This window comes from Eurosta solidaginis, chromosome 2, assembly GCF_040869045.1.
Source record: "Eurosta solidaginis isolate ZX-2024a chromosome 2, ASM4086904v1, whole genome shotgun sequence".
Classification (NCBI taxonomy): Eukaryota; Metazoa; Arthropoda; class Insecta; order Diptera; family Tephritidae; genus Eurosta; species Eurosta solidaginis.
In genome coordinates, this window is record NC_090320.1 from 181232309 (window position 1) to 181257881 (window position 25573).

The 25573-nt window shown below is 37.5% G+C and overlaps 1 protein-coding gene across 15 annotated transcripts in view; it reads right to left on the reverse strand.

Moving 5' to 3' along the window:
• LOC137240363 (uncharacterized) overlaps nt 1–25573 on the reverse strand; it is a 424852-nt gene that overhangs the window by 307756 nt on the left and 91523 nt on the right. For 14 of the 15 annotated variants that reach the window (XM_067766486.1, XM_067766484.1, XM_067766496.1 and 11 more), the window contains one exon: nt 19088–19229. In XM_067766486.1, coding sequence (XP_067622587.1) covers nt 19088–19229 — 142 coding nt within the window. The remainder of the gene's footprint in view (nt 1–19087; nt 19230–25573) is intronic. The other variant, XM_067766485.1, reaches the window with a different exon arrangement.

Here is a 25573-nt window from a genome sequence, read left to right on the forward strand (position 1 = left end):
GTAGTTTTCTACGTATAATTTAAAAATTTTCCGTTCCTGGGTGTATAAAAGGGCATAGAGTTAGGCAACGGTCCAAAGTATTGCTCAAGCTGTGCGCAGTGAAAGTGAAAACTATTTTGCTGGGATATACGAGTGCACCCTCTCAAGTTTTTTTAGTGCACGTCGGAAAGTTCGCGATACATACCGCCGCTGATCTACCAGTTCCTGATCTACAATCGCAGCGGTGAAGTTCGAACACCAGGTAAGGTTAGCCTTTTTTTTTTTTTATTATTTCCTACCACCAGTAGATTAGTATCTGGCAGACCCACTGGGAAGTTGGCTTACACATGGCCAATTTTCCAAGTAAGCCAAGATAAAACTTGGACGCATGTATGCATTGTGCGAAAGTGTGCATACATGCATATGTATGTCGGTGAGTATGTTGGTCATGCAGACCAGAAATGGTACTATTAGTACTATACTTTAACACTATAAATCCGTCAAGAATAGCGTTTTTTTATGAATATTTACAAGGCACTTCCTTTTGGGAAAAACTCACTGGACACGGCGTTGAAAGTTCGGTTGACGGCCTTAAGCTAGTGGTGTCCAAAACGAAAAATGTGAGTGTATGAGTGAGAACGAGAGAATGGGAGCAGCCCAGTTGGAAATTTAAACCAAAACAACAGCATATTGGATTGGAGTAGAAAATTTGGAACGTGTAATACTATATTCACACACACGGCTTATTGAATAATAAAGGCAGTTTTCTACATTAAGACGCTTATTGAGCTCAATCTTCCATACAAGATTCGAATCTATAATTATTTCATTAGTGACTAATCGAATACCTAATGAAATCAAAAGCCCAATGCAACTCTGTTTGGAGCGTTCAGTTTCTTAGTTTTGGGGTGTTCAGTGCTTAAAAATGTCATTTGTCAAGGTAAATGTCATTGTCTGTCATATAGCATTGCCATTTTATTCGCTAGACATTTAATTTTTCATTTTAGTCGAGCAGTTACTTTGTGTGAAAGGAAACAATTTACGATTTCCCTAAGGTGAAATGAGATCATTAAGTTTATTGTCATTATATTCGCTTGACATTTCATTCTTCATACTAATCGAGCAGCTACTTATGTGTGAAAGCAAAAAATTTACGATTTCATTAGAAGGTGAAATGTGATCATTAAGTTCCTGTGTGAAAACAGTATTAGACTTTCAAATACAAAATTCAAGTGTGTTACTTGTTAAGCCTACACATTTTTAAATAAGGGCGGTATTTTACAGATTTTGTATTTGATAAAATTCTTGTATTACCGATGTTAATGATTTAATGCAAATAAATTTTTATAAGTGTTTGGACTGATGGGAAAACATTATGACTGGTAAAATAAACGCTTTGTAGGTCAACTGAACAAAAATTTAATTTTTTAGGTATTTTGCATCAACCATCAACTTGCATTCGATTCAAAGAGCACAGTGAGAAACTTGAGGGTGATAAGCCGAGTGATCATATGGTGATTCTCGAAAAATTGTTTAACAATTGAAGAAACATTTCAGAATTTGGTTTGTTTCAACCATTTATTGATATATTTAAAACCCCCTTCAGTTACGATATAAGTAGGTATGAGTTAGTGAAAATGTTCCACCATACAGAGCTAATATTGAGTTCTCGAAAAAAGTGTACGAATGTCCAATATTGAAAAGGATTTTTTTTAGTGCTTAACACTTTCCCTTCACCACATTTTTGTGTACAAATTTTTCTAACTTTAAGTTTATTCGTTCCAAGCAACACAAAAAACTTACAACAATCTTTCTCATATACTTTCAATTATCAGTTTGATTAAAGATATAATATAATTTTACAAATTAATATATTCCTTGGCATCGCCTTGGTGATGGTATAACTTAGTGATGTTAATATCCGTGACAATATCATGGAAAAAATCACAAAATCAAAATATTCAATATTTTATTTATTCAAACCATTCATTTGGAAACCTTACCTCCCTCCCCCCCCCCCCCTCGATTTCCAATTGAAATTTAAATAAATAAAAAAATTTATTTTGATTGATTTGTTTTCGTGATGATATATTTATATAACTGCTTATATATATTTGGGTTTGTAAAACTAAATTGTATCTTAAATAAAATCTTCAATATCAATAATTTCGTGACAGCTTCTTAATAAAAGTATATTCGATAAATGATTTGATGTTAAACTGTTGCGCTGCTTGGAGCAAATGAACTTTAAGTCCGAAAAAAATGTTTCACAAAAGTATGTTGTGGGAAGAAGTGATAGAAACTGAAAAGATATTCTTTTCAATATTGGATATGATAATTCTTCTAAATTTTTCCAGAATTCAATATTATCTCCGTGTGGTGGAACGTTTTCGCTTCGTAAGTTGATTAGCTCGGACTGAATTTGAAATTCATACTTACTTATATCGCATTTGAAGGGGTTTTCAAAGATGTCAAGAAATGGATGAAAACAAACAAAATCCTGAAATCTGTCTTCAAAATTGTTAAACAATTTTTCGAGAATTGCAATATGATCACTCGGCTTAACACCCGCATGTTTCCTAATAATAACCGAAGTTTTCGGAAAATGGGTATAATTGCCAGATTGTAGTTCCCTTAAAAGCAAAAACAGTTCTCTTTGGAATTGATGCACATTTTTACAGCATCGTTTATTCCTGTTTCTTTTCCTTGAATCTTTAAATTGAGTTTCTTCAAAAAAAGGAGACATCAGCCAAAAATGCTAAATCCAAAGCAAAAATGTCAAATTTTAAAGATCTAACTAGGGCGTCTTCGTTACAATTAATTTCTAGAAATTGCAAAACTTCTTCCCGCGACTCAAATAACCTCTTGAGACAATGACCACGACCTAGCCAAAGAATGTCTGTAAACATTTTTAGGTCATGATGCCGAGCAGAAGTTGTTTTTAAAAAATTTAAAAACTTTCTGTGAGTGAGGGAATGGTGCCCTCCCCGTATTTCATTGATAATCTGTTCTGCACGTTTCATGGCAGGATGACCGGTCAAAAATTTTGAAGCGAGTGTAACTTGATGATAAATGCAATGAAAATGTCTTCCAGAAATTCCATTTTTATTCAATTGGCCTATGAACCCTTCACTCTTGCCGGTCATAACGTTCGCCCCATTTGTACATACTCCTGCAAATTTGTTTGCATCGAAAACTGAAAAAACCTTTTCATTTACAACGTCGAACAACATCTTTCCTGTCACATTACCACAGAATGTTTCAAGAGAAAACATTGTTTCAGTTATTTCATAATTTACGTTAACTGTCCGAACACATATCGCCAGTTGACATAAATCATTAATATCCGTGGTTTCGTCCAAGCACAGAGAAAAATTGACAATTTTTAATTTTTTTCTTTATTGCAGATTGAATGTGTATTCCCAGTTCATCAATCCGTCGGGCTACAGTTTGGCGGGATATGGGTATATTTTAACTAGTTCTGTATCGAGATTCGTTTATTTTGAAAGGTGTTAATGAGTATTTTAAAAAGGAGTGGGCCTTAGTTCTATATGTGGAGGCCTTTTCGAGATATCGCCATAAACGTGGACCAGAATGTGTTTGTACGATATGGGTATCAAATTAAAGGTATTAATGAGGGTTTTAAAAGGGAGTGGCCCTTAGTTGTATATGTGAAGGCGTTTTCGAGATATCGACCAAAATGTGGACCAGGGTGATCCAGAACATCATCTGTCGGGTACCGCTAATTTATTTATATATATCATACCACGAACAGTAGTCCTTCCAAGATTCCAAGGGCTTTTGATTTCGCCCTGCAAAACTTTTTCATTTTTTTCTACTTAATATGGTAGGTGTCACACCCATTTTACCAAGTTTTTTTCTAAAGTTATATTTTGCGTAAATAGACCAATACAATTACCATGTTTCATCCCTTTTTTCGTATTTGGTATATAATTATGGCATTTTTTTAATTTTTCGTAATTTTCGATATCGAAAAAGTGGACCTGATCATAGTCGGATTTCGGCCATTTTTTACACCAATACAAAGTGAGTTCAGATAAGTACGTGAACTGAGGTTAGTAAAGATATATCGATTTTTGCTCAAATTATCGTGTTAACGGCCGAGCGGAAGGAGAGACGGTCGACTGTGTATAAAAACTGGGCGTGGCTTCAGCCGATTTCGCCCTTTTTCACAGAAAACAGTTACCGTCCTAGAATCTAAGCCTCGACCAAATTTCACAAGGATTGGTAAATTTTTGTTCGACTTATGGCATTAAAAGTATCCTAGACAAATTAAATGAAAAAGGGCGGAGCCACGCCCATTTTGAAATTTTCTTTTATTTTTGTATTTTATTGTTGTTGGTTGAATGTTGACATAATTTACTTATATACTGTAAAGATATTAACTTTTCTTTTAAAATTTGAATTAAAAAAATTTTTTTTTTAAAGTGGTCGTGGTCATTCTCCGATTTTGCTAATTTTTATTAAGCAGACATATAGTAACAAGAGTAACGTTCCTGCCAAATTTCATCATGATATCTTCAACGACTGCCAAATTACAGCTTGCAAAACTTCTAAATTACCTTCTTTTAAAAGTGGGCGGAGCCACGCCCATTGTCCAAAATTTTACTAGTCTTCTATTCTGCGTCATAAGTTCAACTCACCTACCAAGTTTCATCGCCTAATCCGTATTTGGTAATGAATTATCGCACTTTTTCGATTTTTCGAAATTTTCGATATCGAAAAAGTGGGCGTGGTTATTGTCCGATATCGTTCATTTTAAATAGCGATTTGAGATGAGTGCCCAGGAACCTACATACCAAATTTCATCAAGATACCTCAAAATTTACTCAAGTTATCGTGTTAACGGACAGACGGACGGACGGACGGACGGACGGACATGGCTCAATCGAATTTTTTTTTCGATACTGATGATTTTGATATATGGAAGTCTATATCAATCTCGATTCCTTTATACCTGTACAACCAACCGTTATCCAATCAAAGTTAATATACTCTGTGAGCTCTGCTCAACTGAGTATAACAAAAAAGTATAGTAAACTCACAAAAAGACAGTACAAGAGAGGTACATAAATAATATAGTTTTTATACTCAGTTGAGCAGAGCTCACAGAGTATATTAAGTTTGATTGGATAACGGTTGGTTGTACATATATAAAGGAATCGAGATAGATATAGACTTCCATATATCAAAATAATCAGGATCGAAAAAAATTTGATTGAGCCATGTCCGTCCGTCCGTCCGTTAACACGATAACTTGAGTAAATTTAGAGGTATCTTGATGAAATTTGGTATGTAGGTTCCTGGGTGCTCATCTCAGATCGCTATTTAAAATGAACGATATCGGACTATAACCACGCCTACTTTTTCGATATCGAAAATTTCGAAAAACGGAAAAAGTGCGATAATTCATTATAAAAGACAGATAAAGCGACGAAACTTGGTAGATGAGTTGAACTTATGACGCAGAATAGAAAATTAGTAAAATTTTGGACAATGGGCGTGGCACCGCCCACTTTTAAAAGAAGGTAATTTAAAATTTTTGCAAGCTGTAATTTGGCAGTCGTTGAAGATATCATGATGAAATTTGGCAGGAACGTTACTCCTATTACTATATGTACGCTTAATAAAAATTAGAAAAATCGGAGAAGGACCACGCCCACTTTAAAAAAAAAAAATTTTTAAAGTAAAATTTTAACAAAAAATTTTATATCTTTACAGTATATAAGTAAATTATGTCAACATTCAACTCCAGTAATGATGTGGTGCAACAAAATACAAAAATAAAAGAAAATTTCAAAATGGGCGTGGCTCCGCCCTTTTTCATTTAATTTGTCTAGGATACTTTTAACGCCATAAGTCGAACAAAAATCAACCAATCCTTTTGAAATTTGGTAGGGTTATAGATTTTATGACGTTAAATGTTTTCTGTGAAAATGGGTGGAATCGGTTGATGCCACTCCCAGTTTTTATACACAGTCGTCCGTCTGTCCTTCCGCATGGCCGTTAACACGATAACTTGAGCAAAAATCGACATATCTTTAATGAACTTAGTCACGTGCTTACTTGAACTCACTTTATCTTGGTATGAAAAATGAACGAAATCCGACTATGACCACGCCCACTTTTTCGATATCGAAAATTACGAAAAATGAAAAAAATGCCATAATTCTATACCAAATACGAAAAAAGGGATGAAAGGGATTGTTTTATTGAAGTGAAATATAACTTTAGAAAAAATTTTATAAAATGGTTCTGACACCTATCATATTATGTAGAAGAAAATGAAAAAGTTCTGCAGGGCGAAATAAAAAACCCTTAAAATCTTGGTAGGTATTAGATATATAAATAAATTAGCGGTATCCCACAGATAATGTTCTGGGTCACCCTGGTCCACATTTTGGTCGATATCTGGAAAACGCCTTCACATATACAACTACCACCACTCTCTTTTAAAACCCTCATTAATACCTTTAATTTGATACCCATATCGTACAAACACATTCTAGAGTCACCCCTGGTCCACCTTTGTGGCGATATGTCGAAACGGCGTCCACCTATAGAACTAAGGCCCACTCCCTTTTAAAATACACATTAACACCTTTCGTTTGATGCCCATATTGTACAAACAAATTCTAGGGTCACCCCTGGTCCACCTTTATGGCGATATCTCGAAACGGCGTCCACCTATGGAACTAAGGATTACTCCCTTTTAAAATACTCATTAACACCTTTCTTTTGATACCCATATTGTACAAACAAATTCTAGGGTCACCCCTGGTCCACCTTTATGGCGATATCTCGAAACGGCGTCCACCTATGGAACTAAGGATTACTCCCTTTTAAAATACTCATTAAAACCTTTCATTTGATACCCATATCGTACAAACGCATTCTAGAGTCACCCCTGGTCCACCTTTATGGCGATATCTCGAAAAGGCGACCACCTATACAACAACCACCACACCCTTTTAAAACCATCATTAATACCTTTAATTTGATACCCATATCGTACAAACACATTTTAGAGTCACCCCTGGTCCACTTTTATGACGATATTTCGAAACGGCATCCACCTATAGAACTAAGGCCCACTCCCTTTTAAAATACTCATTAACACCATTCGTTTGATGCCCATATTGTACAAACAAATTCTAGGGTCACCCCTGGCCCACCTTTATGGCGATATCTCGAAACGGCGTCCACCTATGGAACTAAGGATTACTCCCTTTTAAAATACTCATTAACACCTTTCATTTGATACCCATATTGTACAAACAAATTCTAAGGTCACCCCTGGTCCACCTTTATGGCGATATCTCGAAACGGCGTCCACCTATGGAACTAAGGATTATAAAAAAAAATAAATGTAAGGCGCGATAACCTCCGAAGAGATCTAAGGCCGAGCTTCTCTTCCAATTTGCGTCGTGCTCCTCTTGATTTTCCCTACATTTTGGCCGGACGGGACCTACATGTTTTATGCCGAACGGCATCTGCAAGGCAGATGAGTTTTCACTGAGAGCTTTTCATGGCAGAAATACACCCGGAGCGCTTGCCAAACACTGCCGAGGGGCGACCCCGCTTAAAAAAATTTTCTTCTAATTGAAAAACCTTATTTCTAAAATTTTGATGTTGCTTTGCCCGGGAGTTGAACCCAGGGCATACGGTGTGATAGGCGGAGCACGCTACCATCACACCACGGTGGCCGCCGGAACTAAGGATTACTCCCTTTTAAAATACTCATTAACACCTTTCTTTTGATACCCATATTGTACAAACAAATTCTAGGGTCACCCCTGGTCCACCTTTATGGCGATATCTCGAAACGGCGTCCACCTATGGAACCAAGGATTAAAAAAAAAATTAAAAAAATAAAAAAAATCAAGGATTACTCCCTTTTAAAATACTCATTAACACCTTTCATTTGATACCCATATCGTGCAAACGCATTCTAGAGTCAACCCTGATCCACCTTTATGGCTATATCCCTAAATGGCGTCCACCTATAGAACTATGGCCCACTCCCTCATAAAATACACTTTAATGCCTTTCATTTGATACCCATGCCATACAAACACATTCCAGGGTTTCCCTCGGTTCATTTTCCTACATGGTTATTTTCCCTTATGTTGTCACCATAGCTCTCAACTGAGTATGTAATGTTCGGTTACACCCGAACTTAACCTTCCTTACTTGTTATAGTTCATTTTATATTTTTTAATAACAAAAATACGTTTTTTTTTAACTTTAACCATTAAAATACACAGGTGCGATATTCAAATTTATGTTGGCAAGAGATATGTTGGAAGGGCCTTAGACTTAAAAATCTATGATTTCGTCCTCAGAAGATGAATTATTATTATTGCTACACTCATAAATATTTTTTCTGTTCAGGTATTTTTCCACTGCATTTGTAATCTCGTTTTTGCATCAGTACTATACGTGTTTTTTCATTTGTGAAATATCAAAACTATTGAGGTTTTACAATTCTCAATGTGTTTTCAACCGAAAAGAAATCTATTTTGATAAGTTTTTCTATATTGTGCGGCAAGCGTTGCCTTAATTGCTCTATTAATTTAATTATGAGTCGCGACATATATTACGTATCTTTCTTTCAATGAATTCGTCTATACATTTATCTTCTTTTTTAATTCGTATATATTCTTCAAAGGTATAATGGAAGTAAGGTACGCGAAACAAAAATTTATTAAATTCTGAAGTTAAAGGGTCGAAACTCTTAGACGGTGACAATATGCTGTTCCACAAGCTAGAAACCGAAGTTACAACCTCTTGACACAGCTTATCGATTAAAGTTTTTGTTATTGATATTTAGAGAAAAATTGCAAAGTTTACAAACGGCGATGGCTACTAGGACATGTTTCTGAATTTCACTTCTTCATCAGTTAGTTTCTCGGGAGCTAAGTATTGGCTGATTGATTAAAGGCATCTGCCTTTAGACTGGTATGAATGTTGGAGATTCGAGTTCAATACACAGCTCCCGAGAAGCCAGCTGATGAAGAAGTGAAATTCAAAAACATGTCTTAGTAACCATCGCCGTTTGTAAACTTTGAAATTTTTCTCTAAATACCAATAACAAAAACCAATGTATAAAGCAATATGAATCAGTCTCGCTAATTACATACACAGGATTAAAGTTTTTGTTATCAGTTGAATACTGAGTTGCCACATCATACAAAACGAAACAAATAAAATAAAACTTCAGTACACATAAAACACATTACAAATTTCACAATACGTATTGCCGAAATAGATTTGGAGCCAAATATGGGCAAACATTTTAAAGGCCAAAAAAGGAGCTGGGCGGTAAACCGGACTTTTGGAGCTAAACGCAAAAAAAAGTGCTAGATCTGCACACTGCACATCACACAAACGAACACAAATTTTGGTAACGCGGACAACGTTTTCAACAACAATCACAAAAATATCATCAACAGCCACAACAAATATTGGCATTGGCCTATTGGTAATGTTCGTCTTTTTGTTGCGTGATGATAGGTGTAAAAAAAAGTTGCATAAGAGAAAGGAAAGTGAGGGCAGAAGTAACGCCTTTGAGCGAATAGTTGGTAAAAGTCTAGTTGAGGGGTCGACTGCTAATACGCTACCAAAAATATCGAGAGCGGTGTCAAAAGACGGTTATTGACCTCGACAACAATAATCAGAAGGCGGAAGAGAAAAATGTTTTTTCTGTCCGCAGATATTTGCGATTACCATGTGGTTGTTGTAATGTTGTAGTACTCACAAAAAAATTGTGAACATAATTGTTTTGCGCGGATATAGTTTTGGTCTCCAAACCGGTGTTGGACCCATCCAGGGTCATATTTTATAAGCGCGGCCGAAGGCTGCCAACGCAGAAAAGTGTTCAGCACAAAAATACTATGGATACCACCCTCGGTTTCGGAAAGACCCGCGGGTAATTTTGCGGTTTTTCGTTAATATCTTTTGAAAGAGTTCAAACTTTTATTTTCCGCCTACGGATTATTAATACTGATGTCAGGACGCGTCGTTTAACACCTCTTTCGATATATTTGGTAGAGTATTAGCAGACGACCCCTCAACTAGACTATTACCTAATAGTTTTAGTTTCCTGGTTTATTATTTTTTTTTTATAAACCTTTTTTCTCTAAATTTCACTTTAATTTCAAATTACCTTTTTTATATATGCGATTTACCTAGCCTTCCTTCTTCATTAACTTGTCCGCTTTCTGTTTCTTGTTTTTATACTCAGCTGGGCATAGCTCACAGAGTATATTAATTTTGTTCGCATAACGGTACCCCGTAACGGCATAAACTAATAGAGATAGATATGGACTTCTATATATCAAAATGATCTGGGTGGAAAAAGAAATTCATTTAGCCATGTCCGTCCGTCCGTTCGTACGTCTTTCCGTTAACACGATAACTTGACTAAATTGTGAGGTATCTTAATCAAATTTGGTATGTAAGTTCCTGGGCACTCATATCAGATCGCTATTTAAAATGACCGAAATCGGACTATAACCACGCCAACATTTTGGATATCGAAAATTTCGAAAAACGGAAAAAGTGTGATAATTTATTACCAAAGACGTATAAGGCGATGAAACTTGGTAGGTGGGTTGACCTTATGACGGAGAATAGAAAATTAGTAAAATTTTGGACAATAGGCGTGGCACCGCCCACTTTTAAAAGAAGGTAATTTAAAAGTTTAGCAAGCTGTAATCTGGCAGTCGCTGAAGACATAATGATGAAATTTGGCAGGAACGTTACTCCTATTACTGTATATGTATGTTTTAAATAAAAATTAGCAAAATCGGAAGACGAACACGCCCACTTAAAAAAAATATTGTAAAAGTAAAATTTTTACAAAAAATTTAATATCTTTACAGTATATAAGTAAATTATGTAAAAGTTCATCTCCAATAATTATATGGTGCAACAAAATACAACAAACAAAAAAATAAATTTTCAAAATGGGCGTGGCCCGACCTTTTCTCGCTGAATTTGTCTAGAATACTTTTAATGGCATAAGCCGAACAATAATTTACCAATCCTTGTGAAATTTGGGAAGGGCAGAGCTTTTATTACGATAACTGTTTTCTGTGAAAATGGACGAAATCGGTTGAAGCCACGCCCATTATTTATACACAGTCGACCGTCTGTCCTTCCGCTCGGCCGTTAACACGATAACTTGAGCAAAAATTGATATACTAAACTTAGTTCACGTACTTATCTGAACTCACTTTAACTTTAGAAAAAAACTTTGTAAAATGGGTGTGACACCTACCATACTAAGTAGAAGAATATAAAAAAGTTCTGCAGGGCGAAATCAAAAGCCTTTGGAATCATGGTAGGAATACTGTTCGTGGTATAACATATATAAATAAATTAGCATTACCCGCCAGCTGCTGTTCTGGGTAACCATGGTTCATATTTTGGTCGATATCTCGAAAACGCCTTCACATATTCAACTAATGGTCACTCCCTTTTTAAAACCCTCATAAATACCTTTAATTTGATACCCATATCGTACAAACACATTCTAGAGTCACCCCTGGTCCTCCTTTATGACGATATCTTGAAAAGGCGTCCACCTATAGAAGTAAGACCCACTCCCTTTTAAAATACTCATTGCACCTTTCATTTGATACCCGTATCGTACAAACACATTCTAGAGTCACCCCTGGCCCACCTTTCTGTCGATATCACGAAAAGGCGTCCACCTGTAGAACTAAGGCCCACTCCATTTTAAAATACCCTTTAAAACCTTTCATTTGATACCCATGTCATACAAACACATTCCAGGGTTACCCTAGGTTCATTTTCCTACATTGTGATTTTCCCTTATTTGACAAAGGATGAAGGAAAATCGTTCCGAAAAACGTCACTTTTGGTCTACAATTTGGTCGATATTTCCCAAACGTATGTGATATGGAATTAAAAACCACTTATAAAGCATCTACGAAACCCTACGAATCCAACGTAGCTAAGCTCTCAGCTGAGTATGTAATGTTCGGTTACACCCGAAATTAGCCTTCCTTACTTGTCCTTTATGACATCTTACCTTCTATGGCTGATATTTTTTTGGCCTCTTTTTACACGTATAACTTAAAATGTACTTATATTTAATCTGTCATGTCACCCATTTTATTATACCATGCATTTCTGACAGATGGTAAATGTCACCTGCTGGCGGAAATGCAGCCAACTTCGCTTTTGCTCTGGGGCCTTCTTCTTCAGGTGACAGCGAAACGCAGAGGTTGTTCAAATGTAAATAAAGCAAAAGAAATAAATCAAATCGATTTAAATTAAGAGAAACAAATTGCATCCTCAGGTGTGGGGTGCTACCCTCTATTCGCATAAATAAATATTAGAAGAAAAACTCGAACCATAAAAGAAAAAAAGTGAAAATGCCGCTCACACGTTTTAATACATCAAGCGCATCGACAGTGTAGCAGAAATCTACAGATACACAAGGAAAACCTAAGGCTTCTGAAAATAGCACCATCGTTGTACCTCCGCCTGCTCCTGGTGCTCCTGCTGCCACTGCCATTTCATCGACCGCTGTAACTAGTAATTTTGGCAATAAATTGCCTCTTTGCCACTACCTCTGTGACTATGGCGCCTGTTGTCACCGCTGCCAAATATTATCGAAAAGTAAGATGTTGCAGGGACGAAAGCAAGCAAGCAAGCTTCACAAAATTCTAGTAGTTCACGTTCACTACTTACCACAGCAGAATTTGTTAAACTAATACTGTCGGTATTTGTTATTTAAGAATTTTTTGTACACTTTTTATTCAGCTAATGTGTTCAGAATTTTAACTTTTACTTTCTAAAACTCCAATCAGTGCATTTGTGCGCTTAAATTATGTTAAAAATTGTGTTAAAGTTTTTGTGTGGTGAAAGTGACCTACTAGAATTTTGTGAAGCTCCGCTGATTTCCACCGAAGTTTGCCCCTGCAACATCTTAACTTTTCGATAATATTTGCCGCTGCTAAATTGCCTGTTGCTGCCGCTGCCACTACATTTCCTGTTGTTACCGCTGCCACTACATTTCTTGCCGTTACCGCTGCCTCTGCCACTACATCACCTGCTGCCTCCGCCACTACATTGCCTGTTTTTAACGCTGTTGCTGCCACTACATTGCCTGCTGTTACTACTATTGCTGTACATCATAGTTCATTCGCTGTTATGCTGTCCGATGCCTCTGGTGGGACCGTCGTAATGTCCAGTGAGAATACTAACAACGTTGCCTGGTATGGTTCCACTCAGCCTCATATGAATGAATCCGCTGCAAACTATGCCATAAGCCCAACTATTGCTTCTGACGTATCTGTTGGCCTTGAAGCCATACCATCAAGTGAAGAAATAAACCACCTTGAAGAGCAGTTAAGATTATTGAAGCTACGTAAAGAAGTAATGGAGCTCCAAGGTGTAGTCCAGCAATTGGAGTCTGGCCCGGTTGTGCGCATAGGAAAGTACATCCATTTCGACGAACTTGATGCAGCAGTCCCGAAGTTTAGTGGCGACAATCACTACGATATAAATCGGTGGTTTTTACAGTTTGAAGACTATGCTGATGCTAACAACTACAATGAAAGACATAAATGCCTAGCATTACGCCGATGCATGACCGGGACAGCGAAATAATTCGTTTTAAACCAAGGCTAAACGGATTACTCCACGTTGAAGCTTTTATTATGCGCAATGTTCCGCCGTAATTGCTCTCGGCAGGAGGTCTATCGCCAGCTGCGGTTACGCAAACTAAAACCATAAGAATCGTGTGTCAGTTATGTGGTGGCATTGCAATCAATCGCTGCCCAATCGGAGATAATGGAGCAGGAGTTGGTAGACATTATAGTGGACGGAATCCCAGACAGCAGCAATAATATAAGCATCTTGTATGGCGCTAATACCATAAGCGAACTCATACGCCGAATGAAACGTTACGAGAAACGTCGTCACAGCGTTGGCGTGCGCAAACCATTGAGCACAGAGGTATCAAATACCACAGTAAAGGCAAACACTACTGAAGATCTTTCCACTGTACGTTGTTTCAACTGCTCGCGATTCGGGCATTATCAGAGTGCCTGCCCAAAGCCGCAAACTAGGACATAAGGATTGCAATTGCGCAAAGAAGAAGACCCAAACATCTCAAGTTGCAGCCGTATCCATGGATGACTATGTTCCTTTAGAATCTCAGCAAGAGGTTAGTGTGGCCTTTTACGATAAAAATCGAAACAGATGTACAGGTTTTACAAATATCATCTCTCTTTTTTATTCCGGTAGTTCTATTAGCCAGATCAGTTGCTGAAAAATTTGTTAAGCTGTCATTTCGGGCAAAGCCTACACAATTCGTTGGCGTTGGTAAAAGAAGGATATATTTTGTTTGGCACAGCATTGTGTGCAAATAATTTTCGTAAATTAATTGGAAATATTAATGTAATAAATGTTCCAGATGAAACATTAACTCTTCCTTTAATTCTTGGTCGAGATTTTTTGCAAAAATTTAACATTCACTTAATACAATTAAATGAAATATCAACTGAATTTAATAAAAACGTAAAACAAAAGGTACCTTCTAGAAATACTGAATTAAATAAAGAAGATTCGAAAAAATATATATCTGATTCGATTATTAATAAATTTGTTGATGGTGACTTAAGTATTAAATTAGATGGTAATAAGCCTACATTAAGTGAAGTATATGACAGATGTGATCATAATAAGCAGGACTCAAAAGAAATTGGCAATTACCCCTATGATATGACGAATCTGTTTGATTCAGCTGTGAAAGAGATAGAAGCAATAGATGAAAGAGTTTTTCAATTGGAAATAGATATAGGACCCAGTTTGGCTAAACGAGTAAGAGAGGTAGTAATGGAAGTGTTGTCTAGTGAATATTTATCGCCTACATCAATTGAAAAAAAAAACGTATGACTATAAAATGACAATCCGAACAACGGATGATATACCTTTCTATTCTTTGCCAAGATGATTATCGTTTAAGGATAGGGAAGAGCTACAAAAGATCACTGATGATTTAATTAAACGCGAAGTTATACGACCTAGTAACTCCCCTTATGCTTCTGCGATTGTCCTGGTAAAAAAAAAGAGTGGCGAAACTCGTATGTGCATCGATTACAGAGCTTTGAATAAGAAAACAGTTCGCGATAATTTTCCATTGCCCCTAATAGACGATTCTATAGAAAAATTGGTTCACTCTCTTGGACTTGAAAGATGGGTTCAATCAGTTAGCAATGGATGAGGGATATATTCCATTAACATCTTTAGTCACACCACATTGGCAATTCGAGTACCTTAGAATGCGATTTGGGTTAAAGAATGCACCGGCTAATTTTCGCAGATTTGTCTATAACATCTTCCGAGACCTAACTGATGCAAAAGAAATCATTGTGTATATTGATGACATATTAATAGCGTCAAGTGATCTTGAAAGTCATATTAAGATCCTTCGTAAAGTGCTTAGGAGGACTTATGAAAGAAATTTGGAACTTAAGCTTAGGAAGTGCAAGTTTTGCTACAACGTCATTGAGTATTTGGGTTATCAAGTTACTCATTCAGGAATACAGCCTTCGAGGATCCATATTAAGGCAATTGCGAATTACCCAGTCCCAAAGAATCATAAAGAGCTCCGCTCTTGTATTGGTTTGTTTTCTTATTTTCGAAAATGTGTCCCTTCTTTTTCTAAAATCGCTAAGCCACTCATAGATTTACTACGCAATGAAGCTGAATTTAGGTTTTCAAGGGAATGTTTCAAGGCATTTGAGGAATTACGCAATATTTTAGTAAGTTAATCGCTTTAGCAATATATGATCGCAAACGTGAAACACAACTTTATTGCGATGCAAGCAGTCAGGGCTTTGGTTCTGTGCTTCTACAAAAGCAGGAGGATGGGAAATTTCATCCAATAGCGTACTTTTCCAAAGCAACGACACCAGCTGAGTCTAGATATCATAGCTTTGAGCTAGAAACCCTATCGATCATATATGCTCTCCGCAGATTTAGAATATATTTAGAAGGTGTGCCATTTAAAATCATAACAGATTGCAACTGACTCACTATGACCCTAAATAAGAAACAGATCAATCCAAGAATAGCTAGGTGGGTATTGGAGCTGGAAAATTTTGATTATTCTATTCAGCATCGGGTTGGAGCTAATCTGGGCCATGTACACACGTTAAGCCGGTGTCCGTTGTTGGAAAGAGAACACAATTCCCTAAATTTCACTTCAAAATCCGATGAAAGCAGTACTAGCAGTCGTCAGTATTCTCAACTTGTAGATTCGCAACCCTAGTCTGGCGAAGCTGAAAGTGAGTTAGTGGCAGCTGTAGACTTGGATGATCTGGATGTTCAGATCCAAATTGCTCAGAACCGAGACGAGAAGATTAGGGAGCTCATGACCAAACTGGAGAAAGAGGAAGTCATAGGGTATGAACTAGTGGACGGTTTAGTGTTTAGGAGAATTGGCGAGAAGATTATGCTTTGTATACCTTCAGAGATGGAGGAAAATGTAATCCGCACAACTCACGTGAAATTTGGCCATTTAGGAACAGAGAAATGTTATAATCAAATACGCAAGACTTATTGGTTTAAAAGTATGAGGGATAAAGTTGACCGGTTCATTAAGAATTGTCTTAAGTTTATTGTGTACTCTGCCCCAGCTCGTTCCAATGAGCATAAAATGTTTAGTATTCCTAAAAAACCAATACCATTTGACACCATTCACTTAGATCACTTCGGTCCCTTGCCAGCGATTAAATCAAAACGCAAACATATTTTAGTCGTGATTGACGCATTCACAAAATTTTGTAAAATTATATCCGGTTAATTCCACGAGTACAAAAGAAGTGTGTTGCTCACTAGATAAATATTTTTCTTACTATAGCCGCCCTAGGCGCATCATAACTGACCGCGGAACTTCCTTTACGTCCCTCGAGTTTAGTGACTACTTATCGAAAAGAAATATAAGCCATGTGAAGGTCGCAGTAGCATCACCGCATTCAAATGGACAGGTCGAGAGAGTAAATCGTGTCCTCAAGACGATGTTGAGTAAACTTACTGAGTCCGTGGAACACTCCGACTCAAATAGAATATGCTCTAAACAACAGTATTCATAGTACTACGAAAAACTCGCCTAGCGTTTTACTCTTTGGGGTAAATCAAAGAGGTAGTACCGTGGATGAATTTCCCGAATCTACGGAAGACAACCTAGTGGATGAAACCACTAGAGACCATGAGGAAAATAGGCAAAATGTACTTAGGAATATACCACGTTCTCAAGAGTATAATTATCAATATTTTTTGAATCACAGTGTTCCGGAAAAAACCTATTCAGCAGGAGATTTTGTAGTCATTAGGCACGTGGATACCACGGTAGGAACTAATAAGAATCTCGTTCAAAAATATAGGGTCCCGTATGTTATACACAAAGTACTACAGAATGATCGTTATGTCATAAGGGATATAGATAACTGCCAACTGACACATCTGCCATATGACGGCATTTTTGAAGCTATGAAAATTCGTAAATGGTGCCTGCCTAATAGTGATGAACAAGGCCCACTTCAGTCACCAACTGCAATAGGTCACACAACCTCAGCTGATTGAGGTCAATAATTAAGTCACCCATTTTATTATACCATGCATTTCTGACAGATGGTAAATGTCACCTGCTGGCGGAAATGCAGCCAACTTCGCTTTTGCTCTGGGGCCTTCTTCTTCCGGTGACAGCGAAACGCAGAGGATGTTCCAATAAAAATAAAGCAAAAGAAATAAATCAAATCGTTTTAAATTAAAAGAAACAAATTGCAAACTATTAGACCTTTTACACCGAACTTTATCGACCTCCCCCCCTCCCCTCCCGATTTACCGCCTTACGTTCTCACATTGTGCTTTGCACACAAAATATATAACTTTGATTGGATAACGGTTGGTTGTACAGGTATAAAGGAATCGAGATAGATATAGACTTCCATATATCAAAATCATCAGTAGCGAAAAAACAATTTGATTGTGCCATGTCCGTCCGTCCGTCTGTCCTTTAACACGATAACTTGAGTAAATTTTGAGATATCTTCACCACCCTTAGTAAAAATATGAAAGTGTTAAATAAGAATGTAGCTATGCCACTTTTAAAAGGACATATCTTGAAGTTGTTAGGTCGCTGTTTAAACACAAATATATTTTATGCTTAAACTCGTTTCTTTGCGGGAGGGGGTGAAAGCGGAAGGGCACCGAGTTTCTTGTGTTCGACAACTTGCTTTGTGCTGTTTTTCTTCTATTGTCGAATTCTGGTTTTTGTAAATTTGTTTAATTAAGGAATATTTAGCTAATTCAAATCTTCTATATCTATAAAATTTAGAGTCTTCTCGTATGGGCACTTATAACTTTTCAACCACAACATCATTGTTTATAAAACAAGTGTGATATCTTATCCGTCAACTATCTGGCAGGTTATTCAAGATGGCTACTTTTTATAGTTTTTAACAGGATGTTCAACATGGCGGCGCATAGGGCCGGCTATCTTCAGCGGGAATGAGAATCATATACAGAATGAGACCACGATAGTCAATTAAAAATCAGGTGATCGGTTCTGTTTGTAAATTTGACGTCTATGCAGACGTTATGACACTTGTCTTATCCACAATGCACAACATGGCATGCCATGAAGTTTTGTGAAGTTATTCTAGGCGTTCCTGGAAGTAATATAGGCATGTTTTTGTGACGAAACTTTTCCGCGAGCGGCGCCGCGGGTTTAGTCTATGTAGTATTCAATAAATAAATAAAAATTCCAGAAAATTTAAATGAAATGTGAAACAAAACTTTTTGTGTATAAACAGCGTCTAATGGGAAAATATAAAGCTTTTGTTTCCCCTATGAAATTTTAAACTTAAGCTAAATGAGGTAACTATATGGAAGTCTTTATTTATCTGTTTTCGTTTATAGCGTTACAAGGTAACTAATAAAAACAATATACTCCGTGAGGTTAATTTTTGTATTTAATTGTTGATACTTCGTAGCATTATAAATGGTTACTCTTGCTTGAATTATGTGGATTTGTACTCACTTTGGCGTTGGATATATAAATCGCGAGATTGCTGTACAGCCTGCATTGTGCCAAGTTCCCGAAATTTTTGTAGTGTTAATTCTCCTATTTGGTTTGGAAACTGTTCACTAGAGCCTTTATAAGGTTCATCATCAGGATACTCCTGAAAAACAAAGAAATATTTGGAACTAAAGAGAAATATAAATCAATCCCCAAACCAAAATGTTTTGGGTTCATTGCAGCAATATTACATAACTGGTTTCAAATTCGATTTCGACAACAATCTGATTCCATGACACCCTGATAGTCTGACTTATTTTCTTGAGCGTTTGGAGTAAATACATACAGGCAAAAATGCTCCACTTGCATATGTATTTGTATAATGTAGATTACAAAACAAGCAAGGTTCGCATTTGCACACACGTGTACTGATGAATATGTAGATATGAAATTTCTTTCTCTCTTAGAGCTATCTAAAAGGCTCATTTTTCATAACCTTGACCATCATTGATCATTGATCATCTTCAGTTTTAAAACAACGTTTGTGTGCACCGTAATGGTTTATTTTATGAATTCCACCGGATGTGATCGAATGGGCTATCCAAAGACGTGTATTTATGTCAGGATTTAGAATACACAGACGGAAATCAAAGTTTTTTTATACTCAGCTGAGCAGAGCTCACATAGTTTATTAATATTGTTCGCATAACGGTAATCCGTAACGGCATAAACTAATCGAGATAGATATAGACTTCTATATATCAAAATAATCTGGGCGAAAAAAGAAATTCATTTAGCTATGTCCGTCCGTCCGTAAACACGATAACTTGAGTAAATTTTGAGGTATCCTGATGTAATTTGGTATGTGGGTTCCTGGGCACTTATCTCAGATCGCCAGTTAAAATAAACGAAATCGTACCATAACCACGCCCACTTTTTCGATATCGAAAATTTCAAAAAACCGGAAAAGTGCGATAATTCATTACCAAAGACGGTTAAAGCGATGAAACTTGGTAGGTGGGTTTACCTTATGAAGCAGAATAAAAAATTAGTAAAATTTTTGGAAAATGGGCGTGGCACCGCCCACTTTTAATAGAAGGTAATTCCAAAGTTTTGCAAGCTGTAATTTGGCAGTCGTTGAAGATATCATGATGAAATTTGGCAGGAACGTTACTCCTATTACTATATGTGTGCTAAATAAAAATTAACAAAATGGGAATACGAACACGCCCACTTTTAAAAAAAAATTTTTTTTAAGTGAAATTTTAACAAAAAATTGAATATCATTACAGGATATAAGTAAATTATGTCAATATTCAACTCCAGTAATTATATAGTGCAACAAAATACAAAAATGAAAGAAAATTTGAAAATGGGCGTGGCTCCACCCTTTTTCATTTAATTTGTCTAGAATACTTTTAATGCCATAAGTCGAACAAAAATTTACCAATCCCTGTGAAATTTGGTAGGAGCATAGATTCTATGACGATTCCGTGAAAATGGGCAAAATCGGTTGAAGCAACGGCCAGTTTTTATACACAGTCCACCGTCTGTCCTTCCGCTCGGCCTTTAACACGATAACTTGTGCAAAAAACGATATATCTTAACTAAACTTAGTTCACGTACTTATCTGAACTCACCTTATCTTGGTATAAAAAATGGCCGGCATCCGACTATGACCAGGTCACTTTTTCGATATCGAAAATTACGAAAAATTAAAAAAATGCCATAATTCTATACCAAATATGAAAAAAGGTATGAAACATGGTAATTGGGTTGGTTTATTGACGCAAAACATAACTTTGGAAAAAACTTTGTAAAATGGTTGTCACACCTACCATATTAAGTAGAAGAAAATGAAAAAGTTCTGCAGGGTGAAATCAAAAGCCCTTGGAATCTTGGCGGGAAAAATACCGTGGTATTACATATATAAATAAATTAGCGGTACCCGACAGTTGATGTTCTGGGTAGCCCTGGTCCACATATAGGTCGATATCTCGAAAACGCCTTCACATATACAACTAGGGGCGCTCCCTTTTAAAACCCTCACTAGTACCTTTAATTTGATACCCATTTCGTACAAACACGCTATAGAGTCACCCCTGGTCCATCTTTATGGCGATATCTCGAAAAGGCGTCCACCTATAGAACTAAGGCCCACTCCCTTTTAAAACACTCATTACCACCTTTCATTTGATACACATATCGTACAAATGCATTCTAGAGTCACCCCTGGCCCACCTTTATTGGGATATCTCGAAAAGGCGTTCACCTATAGAACTAAGGCCCAATTCCTTTTAAAATACTTATTAACACCTTTCATTTGATACCCATATCGTACAAACACATTCTAGAGTCACTCCTAGTCCACCTTTATGGCGACATCTCGAAAAGGCGTCCACCTATAGAACTAAGGAAAACTCCCTTTTAAAATACTCATTAACACCTTTCAATTGATACCCATATCGTACAAACACATTCTAGAGTCACCCCTGGTCCACCTTTATTGAGATATCTCGAAAAGGCGTTCACCTATAGAACTAAGGCCCACTTCCTTTTAAAATACTTATTAACACCTTTCATTTGATACCCATATCGTACAAACACATGTTACGGTACGGCAACCTTAAAAACAAACTCCGTACACTGGTGAGCAATTTGCGTAGTTAGAGTTAGTTGCGTGCTCGGAACAAACGAAGACACATCACTTTACCATTCCGTCATATTAAATTGAACCAACATTTACTTTCCTAATACTAATTAACTTTTCTACATTAAATGAATTAAATACTTTTATATCAACTATGTTTTGCCTTTTATTCATCTAATACGCGTTTCACACATTCTAGAGTCACTCCTAGTCCACCTTTATGGCGATATCGCGAAAAGGCATCCACCTATAGAACTAAGGCCAACTCCCTTTTAAAATACTCATTAACACCTTTCATTTGATACCCATATCGTACAAACACATTCTAGAGTCACTCCTAGTCCACCTTTATGGCGATATCTCGAAAAGGCGTCCACCTATAAAACTAAGGCCAACTCCCTTTTAAAATACTCATTAAAACCTTTTATTTGATACCCGTATCGTACAAATACATTCTAGAGTCACCCCTGGTCCACCTTTATGGCGACATCCCAAAATGGCGTCCACCTATAGAACTATGGCCCACTCCATTTTAAAATACTTTTTAATACCTTCTATTTGATACCCATGTCATACAAACACATTACAGGGTTACCGTGGGTTCATTTTCCTACATGGTGATTTTCCCTTATTTTGTCTCCAAAGCTCACAGCTGAGAGGAGTATGTAATGTTCGGTTACACCCGAACTTAGCCTTCCTTACTTGTTTCGTTCAAAAGTTATCCGCGTAAATAATATTTCTCTTAGGGAAGCATTCCAAGCAGCAATATGCTTTGCGCAGAAATACCACGGATTGCGTAGCTGGTCATGAATTCTGTTATTTGTGGTAACTGGTGTTGGACCAGCCGTTCGTCTGCGACGGTATGGTATTTAGGCCAGTGGCCTAATTTATTTCCTACCGGGTAGCCGCTCTCGACTTAAATATTTTTTTCTTTTGTCAGCAAGCACCGTTTTACTTTCAATCGACCTCTTGATCCTGCATTTTCTTTCGTTAAGAGAGAAAATTCGGGGTGGCGATTTGGATGTTGCCGTCGTCACTGATTTAGTTTGCATGCTAAGAAGTCACCAACTGTTCCTGCGTTCGATTTTGGGTACTTCTATCCAAAAATAAAACGAAAGTTCTTATATTCCTGTGATATTTACACCTAAATATATACTGTAACGAATGTTAGCAGCACTGAGCGATGCTATCGTCTCTAAGCCGATGCTAACCAGTGACGTGAATGCACATCAATAATTCATCATTATGTATCTACATAAACGAATAAATAATTGCGTCTACACATATGTACGTATACGAACATCTGAGCGGCAATGCACAAATACATGCATATATCTTATCTGAGTTGTCACAAGAGAGAGCAATAATTTGTGCACGTAGTTGTGGCTGGCGATTTTGTAGCCGAAACAACTAGTAACTTCTGGAAATCGAAGAGCCTAGAAGTATGCAGCGTAAACTATAAAAGCAGTGCAAGCGAGTAAGAAGTAATTCAGTTTGATTTGAGTTGATCAGCAGTTACGACTAAGAAGATATCTAGCGAGCAATACCAGTATTATTTTGATTAGTGGAGTTTCATTTGAGCTATCAGTTGGTTATTAAGCTATTCGTTGCACAGTTTGAGTGTTATTGTGAAGCATTTTAATAAAGGCCATTTTTTCATTATTCAATATTGGAGTTATTTATTCAACAGTTTAGCGATACGAACCTAGCAAAAGGGGCAAATAAGAGGATTTGCAAGTAAATTCGTTACAATTGGTGTCAGAAGAGGAATTGTTGAATAAATTCCAAAGGACAACAAGGACATGGCAAAGTTCGGTGAATTGAAGATCCAGCACCTAAAGAAGGAGTTGGAGACCCGTGGATTGAATACAAGCGGCGTTAAACTTGAACTTCAGGCACGGCTACGAGAGGCAATGGAAGCAGAAGGAATTGATGTGGAAGAGTATGTCTTTCACCTTGATGGGGAGGAGACAACAAAAATTGAAGAGAAAAACGAAACATCGCAGACGGTTACCAGCACAGATTTGAACATGATTTTGGCTGCAATATCTGCTCAAACATCGACAGTGGCTTCTCAACTGGAATCGCAAAAGACAGATATAACATCTCAACTGGCATCTCAACTAGAAGAACAGAAGACATATATGGCATCCCAACTGGAATCGCAGGAGACACGCATAACATCAAAAATGGAAGAACAAGAGGAGCGCTTATCATTACAGGTGGCACAAATGTCTTCACAGTTAGAAGCACAGGAAGCAAGGGTAACATCAAAGCTGGAAGCGCAGGATGCAAAAATCGCTCAATTTCAGGCAGAAGTCGATGATTTGAAGGGTCGTATGGAGCAGTTACAATTAAATCGTCCAGCAGTTTCAGCGAGTAATCCGAAGGTAAAATCCCCATCGTTTGATGGTTCTGTTCCATTCCAGGTATTTAAGCTCCAATTTGAGAAGACGTCGACAGCGAACAACTGGAATGATGAAGATAAAGTTGCTGCACTGTTCGTGGCATTGAAAGGGCCTGCAGCGGAAATCTTACAGACGATTCCAGAGTACGAACGGAACAGTTATGAAACATTGATGGCTGCTGTAGAACGACGTTATGGAAGCGAGCATAGGAAACAGATATTCCAAATTGAGTTGCAAAACCGTCACCAAAGAGCGGATGAGACTTTGCAGGAGTTTGCCTCGGATGTTGAAAGGTTGGCTCATCTCGCAAATGCGGACGCACCTGTGGAATACACCGAGAGGGTAAAAATCCAGAGTTTTATAAACGGCATACGGGACGTAGAAACGAAACGAGCGACATATGCAAACCCAAAACCCACATTCGCAGAAACGGTATCGCATGCTCTGATTCAGGAAACAGCGTCGCTTTTGTGTAAGCCAGTCTTCAAAGCACGCCGTGTGGAAGTAGAAAGGCCAGAGTGGGTAGACACAATTTTGAAAGCACTAAAGGGATCTCAACAGAAGAATGCCGCAGTTATTAAATGTGTCAAGTGCGGCAACCCAGGTCACATTGCACGTCATTGCGATCTTGGTCCTAATAGTTCCAACAATGTGGGTGGGCGTAAACGCAAAGCTGGAGGAGATGAGCAAGAGCGTGTCGAATGTAAAGAACGAAAACTTGCCCCGGCTATTGAATGCCCTGTGATATCTGTGTTGCAAATTGGTAGAAAATCGAGCAGTCTTACCGTCAGAGGCAATGTCGATGGCAAGGAGCGTGTACTGACTGTAGATACGGGCGCATCTCATTCCTTGATTCGATCTGAATTAGTCAACAGGAGAGTTAAACCGTTACCTGGAGCAAGGTTGCGTACGGTCACAGGCGAGTATAACCAAGTCCAGGGAGAAGTGATATGTGAAGTACTGATTGGGAAGGTCATGGTTTTACACAAATTCGTTGTGGCGGAGATCGTTGATGAAGTCATATTGGGAGTGGACTTCTTGGTTGACCATGACATCAAGATCGATATGCGGAGAAAAATTATGCGCTATAAGAACCAGGACATACCACTTAACTGTAGTTTGGAAAAAGGGTTCAGCAGTAATCGGGTACTGGTGGAAAAGACTCGACAAAGACCACGAAAGTCGAAGGCAAAGGTTGATAGATCGAATGGGCCAAATAAATCAAAATCAAAAGTACCTGCGAGAGAAACACTGGCATTGACAAAACCTAAAAGACGCAGGAAAATGAAGCGACGAATTTTCGAGAAGGAATGCGAGGGTAGTTTCAATCCAGAGCGCACTACTGTGGGGAAACGTGGGAACGATACTGATTATGTAAAGCAAATCCGTCCAGCGCAAGCTCCACGAAGTAGTTCATCGGCCAAACAACAGAGTGTAAAGGAACGAACC